We start from the raw sequence: 12361 nt of genomic DNA, 5'->3' as shown, positions 1-12361 counted from the left end.
ATTTAGCTGATTTTATTTCGGGTATAATGAAATCCTTGTGTTCCTAGCTCCAACAGTGCAGTAATATCTAACAATATACAACAATACACACGAATCTAAAAAGTAAAATAATGGAATTAAGAAAAATTAAAATATTAGGAGGAGTCCAGATATACTACATATTCTATCCATATACTGTCCATATTGTCTATACATCCCATCACACATACATATAGATTCCTGTGTATTGTTGTATATATATATGTGTGTGTGATGGGAGGTATAGACAATATGAACAGTATATGGATAGAATATGTAGCATACCTGAAGAAAAGTGTATGTACAGTTGGCTCAGTTAGTAGAGCATGGGGCTTACAACGCCATGGTTATGGGTTCGATTTCCACGGGGCACCAATACGAAAAATGTACGGCGATGTATGAACACACTACTGCTAAATTACAAAACACGTCAAGTTATTAACTGGAATACGGTATATACATATGAAGTGTGTAAAACATTATTTAAAGTGACCAGTGTTCCATGACTATGTAGCCTCAAAGGTGCATGGTAGAGTTAGTTACCGGGTGGTAGCCGTCTACTGACAGTGACAAATATGAGGTCTAGAACCAATAAAATTGTACATTTTACAGTGGATTATAAATTCGAATCCACTTTGATGGGGAAAACTATAAAGATTAATTATTTCAAGGGAAACAACCTAAAGAAGAAGTTATGGCATATCTATAAATGGCGCATACATGGAGACCATATAGGCTTATAATTGTGCAATTACAATAAAAAGTCAGTATGAGGGATGTGTGTGTGTGTGTGTGACAGAAAAGAGAGAAGAGAGAGTGCGCGCGCGTGTGTATATGCGTGTGTTTATTCCCTTGGGGTTGCTTGGCTTTAATATCCTGCAGGTTGGTGAAGCTTGGCGGGGAGATTTTTACACACTCCGCTAGCACCGTTAATGGTGCTCCTGTTCCCCACCCAGCCTCGTCCGGCCTCCGTTTGATGTGGAAATGAAAGCTGGGAAAGGACTGAAAAAAAGAGCCAGGGGAAGCAAGCTGCTGAATGGGTTAAATTAAAAGCATTGGGATTCTTACAAAGTCACTGATGCAGTCCATAGAAAGACAGAGTAGCTGCTGACAACTTTCAAAATGACATGGCAAACCTCTCCACAGCTGCATTTCCAAGTCCTCACATAAAGGATAAGTCGATTTTTGTATTTATTTCTTTACGTTAAAATGGCCAACTATAACTAGAACATGTGGCCTATTCCCTGGTGCAGGCCTGTGGTATTATTTTCAGCCTGGACACAAGGGAATGAATGTTCTTCTACAAATGAATATACGCATTATCCTGAGCGCATAAGTGGTGAAACAGGAGAGTTTTATAGGCCTAGGCCAAATAGGAGTAACTATTTCATTAAATCCCTATAGTTCAAATACAGACAAATCTGGCATATAACCTACAGCACCCTATATTGTTTTTAGAATACTAACCTTATTATACCAACTGACTACCGACAGCCGCCCATCGATGTGGAGAGATGAGAAGCCTATAGCATTTGTGTGGGGTGAATCAAGTTATTGAAAGCCTATTTGAGTGATATTTGACCTAAACAGTCATTGGAATTGGTCGACTTGCTCACAATGTAAAAGTGTCTAATATATAAATAACGAATGGTTAACATTTATTTTGCGTAATTGTATTTTTTTTTCTTCATTAGACTATTAACGTGTTATACATGTCAAAGAGCTGGTTTCACATTGAACTTTGCTGTGTAGGAGGCACCCGTTGACCTCGCATACATACAACAATTTCCAAAGAATAACTAACCAAATCGTGGAAAAACAAACTCCAAAACATAACATGATGACAAATAATTGACCGTGTTATTTAGGCTATCGAATTGTAGCCTAGACAGTATCACTTCAGGGTATGTTGAAATCGAAATTATGGCAATAGGGGATCATTGTGCATGTGAGCTGTTTTTCCACGTCGCGTGCTAGAATATGCCTAAATTATGGCATTTTATAGGCCCCAAACTTCTGACAAAAATAAGACATCTAAATCTATCCGTATTATAACGTTTAATGTGACATTAATTTATATCAAAGTTAGGATAAACTTACTTTCTCTGCGAGGAATGACTACCCTGCTCTCGCTGCCTTGTGTGTCCCATAGGAAACCCAAACCCGGAGAGAGGAATCTAGAGGTCAGAACCAGGATTGAGAACATCTAGAATGTGGAAGACATACACAGAGCTGTCTAGACCAGAAGCTGTCAAATTTCTAGCTAGATCCGACTTAATTGGTCAGTTACCCTCTTTTACCACTCTTTTAAAACAACAATGAATTATGCATGGTACATTTACAAAATATGTTCTGATGTGCATCATTCACATCGCTGAAGTCATCCTTTTTATATAGCCCTACTGAGCAGTATACCCGGGTTAGGGTTACTTATATTTTGATTAACTGTTTTATGATCCAACGTTCATATCAATTATATATAAACTTGAACTCGCCAGACATGCTTGTCTCCTCTCCTCAACATAAAAAAAACAACTTAAATTAACTTTATTGAAAACAATGCTTTTTTATCAAATTCCAGGAAATAAATGCATTTTTTTTGGTTCATGACATACACAATTTTGTGAAGAAATTAGATAAATAATATATTGTACTTCACTCATACTTGTTTACTTTGTGCTGAATTTTCCCAACAGGTTCAATTACATCTTCTCTTACAAATCCAAATGACCCACTTTTTTTATTCTATTTCTTTTATGCATTCTGAAAATACTTTTGCCAATAGACACCTAAATAATATTTTATTTATTTCATTAATTAATCTATTTTGTTCTACCTGACTGTAGTATGTCATAATCCTATCTATGTAAGAATGTTAGGTGCTAAGTAATCCCTGTTTCAGACCAAACAAATAGCCTGAAGACAAGTAAAATCAGCTCAGAACCCGTTTCAGTCAGCCCTCCCTGTGTGTGTGTGTATCTTCTGTATGAGGTAGTGCTGAGTGTGGGTGGTAGCGTGGGTGGCAGTGGGCTCAGGTTCCATGACATTTATGTATGTTTCATCCCCCCTCCTCCCCCAGGTCATGGGGGTCTTAATCAACTAGGCGGAATGTTTGTGAACGGCCGTCCGCTTCCGGAGGTGATCCGGCAGCGCATCGTGGACATGGCCCACCAGGGCGTGCGTCCCTGTGACATCTCCCGGCAGCTCCGCGTCAGCCACGGCTGTGTCAGCAAGATCCTGGGACGGTGAGGACCTCATAGAACTTTTGCAACTTTACACAACAGGGTTATACTGTTTATGGCCCTCCATTGTGTTCTCAAGACACTTAGACCAAGAACCACTGTCTCCCATTATTTAATCATTCTGGGTTCGCTATACATTATGGAATTGGTATCGTAAACACTTATTTTTGTTCAATCTAAATGATGACCATCCACATTCACTATATTGCTCTCTTATGTAGCAAACCTCTCTGTCCTTTTCCAGCTACTACGAGACTGGCAGCATCAAGCCAGGAGTGATTGGGGGCTCCAAGCCCAAGGTGGCCACTCCTAAAGTGGTTGATAAAATAGCAGATTACAAACGTCAGAACCCCACCATGTTTGCCTGGGAGATCAGAGACAGGCTGCTGGCAGAGGGAGTGTGTGACAGCGACACCGTGCCCAGTGTCAGCTCTATCAACAGGTAATGACTAACCTCTACATTATGCTATGTGTAAACCAATACATATCAGAGTGGACCTTTAAAATAACCATTGTGATCTCTTTAGTAATGTAAGACAAGTGTTTAGAAATGAACTGGGTATAAGAAAAATAGTTTTCACTGTTCACCCACTGAAGTGGTTCAATAGATTTTAAACTGTTCTCTAATCCCGGCTCTTTATTCCAGAATAATCCGAACCAAGGTGCAGCAGCCATTCAATCTGCCTCTGGATGGCAAAGGCCTAAGCCCAGGACACATACTCAGTGAGTTTCTACACAGACACACGTACACACACACACACACACTCACATCAACCCTTGTGATTAACAATGCGCTAACACTCCCCCCACTCTAAGCACAGACACACGCCTTCACTAAGGTCCAGCATTATGATCTGATCATGCAGTATTAAGCCTAAAGAAACTCCATGCTTAATGGTACGTAAGATTAAGCGCTAATGGTCAACGATAATATTGGAGTAATAATGGTCCATTTCCCTCTGTCTGTCTGTCTGTCTGTCTGTCTGTCTGTCTGTCTGTCTGTCTGTCTGTCTGTCTGTCTGTCTGTCTGTCTGTCTGTCTGTCTGTCTGTCTGTCAGTCCCCAGTTCAGCCGTCACTCCCCCTGAGTCACCCCAGTCCGACTCCCTGGGCTCCACCTACTCCATCAGTGGCCTGTTGGGGATACCACAACCCAGCCAGGAGGGCAAGAGGAGCCATGACGACAGTAAGTACCCTCAAATTCTCGTGCAATCCCAAATTCTCCTCTCACATTTTAAGATTATTTTATTCAATTAGATTCAATAAGATTCACTCTCCCAATTGAATGAGACCTCCCCACAAACTCAAATAAATTCAGCAGTTTCTTAATATGACACACTCTCTCTGTATCTCTCTCTGTATCTCTCTCTGTATCTCTCTCTGTATCTCTCTCTGTATCTCTCTCTGTATCTCTCTCTCTCTCTCTCTCTCTCTCTCTCTCTCTGTATCTCTCTCTGTATCTCTCTCTGTATCTCTCTCTGTATCTCTCTCTCTCTCTCTCTCTCTCTCTCTCTCTCTCTGTATCTCTCTCTGTATCTCTCTCTGTATCTCTCTCTGTATCTCTCTCTGTATCTCTCTCTGTATCTCTCTCTCTCTCTCTCTCTCTCTCTCTCTCTCTCTCTCTCTCTCTCTCTCTCTCTCTCTCTCTCTCAGGTGACCAGGAAAGCTGTAGACACAGTGTGGACTCTCAGGGCAGCGGGGGCGTTCCTAGAAAGCAACTGAGACCAGAGCACTTCCCACCGCAGCACCTGGACTGTGGCTTCGACCGCCACCACTACCCCCCAGACTCCTTCAGCTCTGCTGCAGCTAGCAAGACCGAGCAGGTACAGCAGCCTACATGGCACATTGGCACTGAGAGCTGGTGGATCCTGATTAACTCCACTCCCAAAATTACTCTCTCTATCCCTCTCCTTGTCTTTCTTTCTCTTTGTCAATTTCTTATTCTCTCCCTCTCTCGCTTTCACACATGCAACACACACTTACACACAAATGGTTAATCCGATCTATCCTCCACAGACTGTGTACCCTCTCTCGCTCATCAATGGCAGTCTAGAAGATGGGAAGACCAGCCTCTCAACATCGAGTGCTGCTATTGGTCGGAATCTGGCAGCGCACCAGGGCTACACTGTGGTGGCAGGTAAAACTCTTACGATGGATGCTGCCTTCTCACCCTGCACAAATATCAGAGCTTAAAGATGAAACCGAGGACAAACTGAACACGCTGACACATGGGAGAATTGTTTTCCATCAGCATATCTGAAGACCCAATTCACAAAGACAGTTATGTTGAATGTAATAATGCATTCATAATCTGTGAATGTAATAGCAGTCTGTTTAGGCGTGTATACTCTAAACTGTATCAACTGCGGTTGTCATCAATCTGATTATAGATCTTGGTTTCCGACTGAGCTATCATAGCAGTGGATGTTTATCTCTGTAGTGCAGCCACATTTTAGCTTGCCGTGCCTGCTGATGCGTTGTGCAATTAATTTGGCGTATTATCACAAGCTGCCCAAAGCACCCTTTCAAGTTTAATTTAAAACAGATGTACATGATGTGCTGTATGTCTATCCGCAGCGCAGTTCGCAAACACATCAAACACGATGTAGTACCCATTCACTCATCATTCATTTCAATCAGCTAACAGGCTATTGCTGCTGTGTATTTGTTAATCCATTCATATCAGTTAATTCCATTTTATTTCATTTTCTCACCCATCCACTGAACCACTGGCCGTGCCACCTCAGACCCCCTACAGCCCCTCCCACTTTGTCTGAAACAGGAAATGTCCCCAGAGGTGACCAGCACAAGCCCCTCTCCGAATGTGGTGGCCAACTCAGCTTTTCTGGAGCTGCAATCGCTGCAGGCCCCTGTGTCTATCAGTAGCAGCTGCAGCAGCTCCAACCATTTCCCCCATGCCTTCAACTCATTCTCCCATCATGCACCAGTGTACAGCCAGTTCAGCAGCCAGTCTCTCATAGCAGGTAATGAAGCATTCATCTCATCCATTGCCACTCCCTGTAGGGGGTTCATATGGACAGTATACTGGTAGACTACACTCTCTTATCATGTCACCTGCCACAACCACCAAACCCCATGTGCAGTACTGTACACGAACATCACTTGCTGTATATGATGGTAGAATATGGGAGTCCCATAGGGCGGCGCACAATTGGCCCGGAGTCGTCCGGGTAAGGGTTTGGCCGGGGTAGGCCATCATTGTAAATAAGAATTTGTTCTTAACTGACTTGCCTAGTTAAAGAAAGGTTAAATAAATAAATAAATAAATACATATGGTGGAATGGTAACTGGCATGATTTCATGTACATGACGCATATTTTGGGGGGGCCAAAGAATTTATCTGTTTTTCATGTGTACATCCACCTCCTGAGAAGAGCTGACATTGTGTGTTTTGTCCTTCTCTGTTTCAGGAAGGGACATGGTTAGCTCCACTCTCCCCGGCTACCCTCCTCACATCCCCTCCAGTGGCCAGACAGGCTACTCATCCTCCGCCATCACTGGCATGGTAGCAGGTAAGACTCCCATCCATTGACATTCACACTGAGACAGGCTATGGCATCTCAGATGGGGTTTCAGAGAAATAAATGAATGATGTCTCTCCTTTCAGTTGAGCTTACGTAAAGGTCCAATGCAGCCCTTTTTATCTCAATATCAAATCATTTTGGGTTAACAATTAAGCACCATACTATGATTGTTTTAGCAATGAGCAATTTCTTAAGCCATAATTTTGCAAGGACTGTCTGGGAGTGGTTTGAGTGGGGAGGGGAAAACAGAAAATGAGCTGTTATTGGCAGAGAGGTTTGGAACTTTCTTTCTTATGGGTCTGTTAACTAATTTACTGCATGGTGATGCCACCATGGAAGGCCAAAACTCCATCCCACCAAAACAGGTTGACATGACAGGCAGTCTTTTCAAACAGCTCTTACACTAAAAGGGCATTCATTTTGCAGTATTATTCCAATCTCATATATATAAAACACAGGAAATCATGTTTTTGACTGCACTGGGCCCTTAAATGCAGTTCATAGTTTTATTTGTGACCCAAACATGATCCCATCTGGGTTTTCCCTTTGGGGAAAGCTAAAACTGAATATGCTATGAGGACAAAGCACCACTGAGAAGAATGTAGACAACAAAACAAAACATTGTTTTGGGGTAAGGCAGTGACCAAAACCAACGTTAAAAAAGCAAGGATGGGAGTGAGAGAGGGAGAGATAAGTGCTGGGAGGGAGGATTGGAGATTAACAGGAAGGCATGGTGGTTAATAAGTAGCCTGCTCGGCTGGTGAACTGCACGGCGGTGCAGCCAGGGCCCAGGGGGTACAGGGAACAGGCTGGGGGTTCCGCCCTGCTGCCCGCACCCCCACGCCGCCCCTCTGACCACACATCGCCATGGGAACCAGGGGCCCCACCAGACGGGGAGAGGGTGGGGGGCCACAGGGTGGCAGAGTGGGCCCGGGTGAGAGGGAGAGAGAGAGGGGGAGAGAGAGCACTGTGGTGTGTGTGTGTGTGTGTGTGTGTGTGTGTGTGTGTGTGTGTGTGTGTGTGTGTGTGTGTGTGTGTGTGTGTGTGTGTGTGTGTGTGTGTGTGTGTGTGTGTGTGTGTGTGTGTGTGTGTGTGTGTGTGTGTGTGTTTGTGTGTGTGTGTGTGTGTGTGATGTGCCTTTTTATTTGAAGTCTGCCCTCCGAAGCGCGAAATGAGAGGGTCTGATTTATTATTTTTCTGGTGGGCTCGCTGTGAGGAAGCGTTCATACACAATTACTCACAGAAAGGGGGGGTCTGGGGGGGAGCGGAGGGATTCAATCCAGCCAACATAATTACCAATTAGATATTGGAATGTAAAAAAAAAAGAAGAAGAAGAAAAGAGGACAGAGAGAAAGGTAGAAAGGCTAAAGCAGGAAGTGAGGGATAGAGAGGAGAGGAGGCCATTTTGGAGGGACAGGGAGGGGAGGGTTAAATGCTATAGAGAGGATGTGGAGACTAGCCACACGCATCAATGAGTCGAGGGATTTTACCCCCAGCCATTCACCTGGCTCATAGATTAATGGTTTACAAGCTACCCTAACCGTTGGTGAATTATGAGCTAAGTCTCAGCAGATGCTGGCAAGAGGACAAACACCCTCAAATGAAGGCAAAATAAAACTTTGAGGAAGTCGTGTCTTTTTAAGAAATATAATGCATAATACTGTCTAGACTGTAATTTAATTTTGTCTATAGGCTACACGTACGTGTGAATTTCTTACTGAATGATGTTGGTTACTGTATATATGTCTCAATGTACATCTGATGCATGTGTTGTTTTTTTGTTCCCTGTCCTACAGGTGCAGACTACTCTGGCCAGACCTACACTCACTCCCCCTACACCTCCTACAGTGAAGCTTGGAGATTCACCAACTCCAGCATTTTGGGTGAGTCACAGTCAGTCCGGCACAGTGGTGTTCACCTTTCATAAGTATTAGAAGCATGTACTGTAGTCAGTGTTGTTTGTGTACTGGAACGATGTATGATTCCACACAGGACTCTACTGTTTATAAAGCTGATGTTATGATTGGATCGAACGTGATCTTCATGAACAAATACAAAATTAAGGTCTTCAGAATATAACTCACGGATCAGACTGAATTGTTGTAGATAAAAGTTCCAGCTTCCAATTAAAATGTTTGTTTAAAGCTTCCCTTTGAAATGTTGAATACAAACCATTCATGTCATGTCAAGTTTATACTTTAAACCTTATTCTACTGCTTTGAACCTAAGATACAATGAATGAACCCTGAGTATCAATGGGAAATCCGCAAATACATATCCTCACTCCAACCAGGAAATCATGTACAGCCAAATGTTTGGTTTCAGTCACGTCACATGTATCATGATTTCCCCTAGTCCCCATGGAAACTAGTCACCCAATTACCAGGAGGTCGGCTTCAAACCACTGCCGCCCATTGGTGTACAGTAACTCTCTTGGAGCTGACTAGCCTGAGAACTCGTGTCACCTTGACCCAGCTGATTTCACCAGTTATTAACGACACAGGGGAAAATAAACAGTATTAATGCTTGTGTGTTGTAAATGCTTAATTCTATGCATAACGCAAAACATTCTGTGATATTTCTTCCATCAAGTAGCAGACCCATCCTTTAAAGAGAGATTGCAAAACAGGCAGCTTTATTCATGGGACAAACTATCCAAGCAGGGCAGATTTCCATCTGAACCATCTGCTATTGTCATGTGGTGGATGGGATAAAGAAAGCCTGCTTTACATTGCATTGTCCCTCCTAACACCATCAAAGCCAAGCTAAAGAACAAAACACAATAGTAAACTCCTTTATCTCTGTCGCCCCCTGCAGGTTCACCCTATTACTATAGCTCGGCCTCCCGCACTGCTCCACCATCCACTGCAGCCTACGACCATCTCTAGCTCCCATGGACCAACCCTCATCAAGAGGACTGGTAATGGGGACCAATAGGCAAATGCAGCAAGGGATAGGAAGCTATGATGAGAATTGGACTGTCTCCCAATAATGGACAGGGAAGTAAAAATATGGAGACTTTGGAGACTTTTAATGGCAACACTGGACCAGCAGTGCTTGAGCATGAACTCATGGACAATACCTTCTCATGGCTAACTAATGAATTATTTATTTGTTTTTAATGACAGCCTCATCCAGGATGACTTTACACGTTTACACATGACATTCTAAACACTGTAATACATTTGGGCAACTGATTTCTATGACTTTTTCAGTGGCAACGCCCTGAATCCTGCATCCTGTATACATCACTCTAAAGCTGTTTCACCAAAGACTTTATTTTTAGCACATTTTACAACTCTGACATGCATTTTTGACTTCATGGTGACATCATAGGATGAATTGTGGTGTCACAGTGCGGTAACTGCTTTTATGTGAAGTTAGGCCTGAATTTGCATCAAGTTTACAACAGTTTTATACAATACACATGTCCCTTTCGCATTCTAGGGTATGTTTTTCAGGATTCTCTGTGTTGAATTCAAAATTCAGCCTATTTGAGCTCATCACCCAGCAAAACCTTCCAGATCTTAAATGTAACACAGTGCCAATAGTCTAAATGAGGAATACAGTCACACATGGTATCATTAACATAGCAAAATGTCCTCATGTCTTTGTCAAAGAAAATGTGCTACCTGAATTGAACTGTCTGGGTTACGCTACTCTTGTTTGGCAATATGTATATATAGTAAATTGCAAACTGCTCTTAAGAAAAAAATGCAACTTTATCATGAGGATGATTTGGGGTGAATATTGTGGGGATTAATGACTCATGAAAGATTTGGGGGGTTTTCTTCAATGATATTTCGAGGTTGTTGTAATGCTGATGTTTGGTAAGAACTGTGACTAAACACGTTTTTTCTTATACTGTTATTAATATTATTGAAGATGTAAATACGGAATTTCTAAAAAAGTATTTTAATAAAATAAAGCATGACAAAGTGATTCTCTGCCTTACATATTTTTTGGACATCTTACTAAATCAAGTCAAAACTCCTATTGTGTAATAATCACAAAACTGGAATAGTATGTAGGCTTGTGTCACACAAGCAGAATTTAAAACTTTGGTCCAATTCTGTGGGGTCTAGTATCAGTGAAAATCTTTAGGTGTAAAATAGTTGAAGGCTGTTTAGCCTACAGTTAAAATAGTTGTTCTGCTATTTTAAAATGATCAACACATCATTATCTGACCATATCTTACTGCTTCACAGTCACACTGCTTTACTGTGTCCTATTTGTGCTGTTTAATTCTCCACAAAGACAGTAGGCCTACTTTGTTGCCATGGATGTAGGACGTAGGGTTCCCATTGTGCACAATAAATACTGTACATAGTGAATTAAATAGTTATAACAGAATAACTTATCATTGTCATCATCATTATTATTAGTATTAGTTGTAGTAGTTGTAGAAGTAGGGCCTATATGGTTCTACTGCAAAACTCTTAAATGTTACCTATTTTCTGCGACTCAGCAATTTACTGGAAACGTAAGAGGACAAAAGCAATGATCCTGAACACACGCACATCTGTTTAATTTATTATTTTATTTTCTGCATCATGTAGTTTTATTTGCAATTATTTCTCCCCTCTTTGCGGCCTCATTATTATACCGCGGTAAAGAGGCCATGGTTCGGCAGTGCCACAGCCCACCTGGACCCACCGTCACAGCAAAGGCCGCGGGACTTGACTGATTGCCTCTCCGCCGTGGATACAGCCAATACGAAATACCAAACCACACCCCACGTTGTTGGAGAGTTAACCTATACATAAAGTCTATCTCTGGAAAAAAATGTATTTTGGTTTCGAAAGGGACCCAATTCCGTTTTGTCTCGAATTGTATTATTTTAATGTTAGACTAGGGATCAATTCGTTACTGGCTTGATTTTCCCCTAGTCCTACTGTTTCATATTCAACTTCATCAATGAGTTTCCGCGCAATTAAGCCTTGAATGTGAGCTGTCGAATGTAATAGGTTACATGCCACATACAGTGCCTTCAGAAGGTATTCATACCTTTTGACTTATTCCACATTTTGTTGTATTACAACCTGAATTCAAAATTAATTAAACATGTATTTTTCCTCACCCACCTACACACATTACCCACAAGCATTTCGCTATACCCGCAATAACATCTGCTAATCATGTGTATGTGACCAATAAAATGTGATTCGATTTGAATGACAAAGTGAAAACATGTTTTATGAAATGTTTGCAATTTTTTGTATTCACACACGAGTCAATAACTTGTAGAAGCACCTTTGGCTGCAATTACAGCTGTGAGTCTTTCCTGGGTAAGTCCACATCTGGATTGTGCAACATTTGGCTTTTATTCTTTTTAAAATGTTCAAGCTCTGTCAAATTGGTTGTTGATCATTGCTACACAGCCATTTTCAGGTCTTGCCATTGTATTTGAAGTAGAATTAAGTTTAAACTGTAGCTCGGCCACTCAGCAACATTCACTGTCTTCTTGGTAAAAAAAAAACTCCAGTGTAGATTTAGCCTTGTGTTTTAGGTTATTGTCCTGCTGAAAGGTGAATTCATCTCGGTGTCTGGTGGAAAGA

At 41.8% G+C, this 12361-nt stretch overlaps 1 protein-coding gene across 1 annotated transcript; it reads left to right on the top strand.

Annotated features, from left to right (window-relative positions):
- The first annotated feature begins 2229 nt into the window (after positions 1-2229).
- LOC139409945 (paired box protein Pax-8-like) lies at positions 2230-10582 on the top strand. Its single transcript, XM_071155352.1, has 11 exons — positions 2230-2299; positions 3098-3263; positions 3505-3702; positions 3907-3983; positions 4319-4444; positions 4912-5081; positions 5275-5395; positions 6006-6242; positions 6690-6791; positions 8600-8686; positions 9621-10582. Exons 1-11 carry the CDS (start codon positions 2230-2232, stop codon positions 9689-9691), a joined length of 1425 nt encoding a protein of 474 aa, XP_071011453.1. The 3' UTR covers positions 9692-10582.
- Positions 10583-12361: the final 1779 nt, after the last annotated feature.

The sequence above is a fragment of the Oncorhynchus clarkii genome, chromosome 5 (assembly GCF_045791955.1).
Source record: "Oncorhynchus clarkii lewisi isolate Uvic-CL-2024 chromosome 5, UVic_Ocla_1.0, whole genome shotgun sequence".
NCBI classification, from domain to species: domain Eukaryota; kingdom Metazoa; phylum Chordata; class Actinopteri; order Salmoniformes; family Salmonidae; genus Oncorhynchus; species Oncorhynchus clarkii.
Note: the sequence above shows the minus strand (reverse complement) of the source record. Positions and strands in the feature narration are given on the sequence as shown.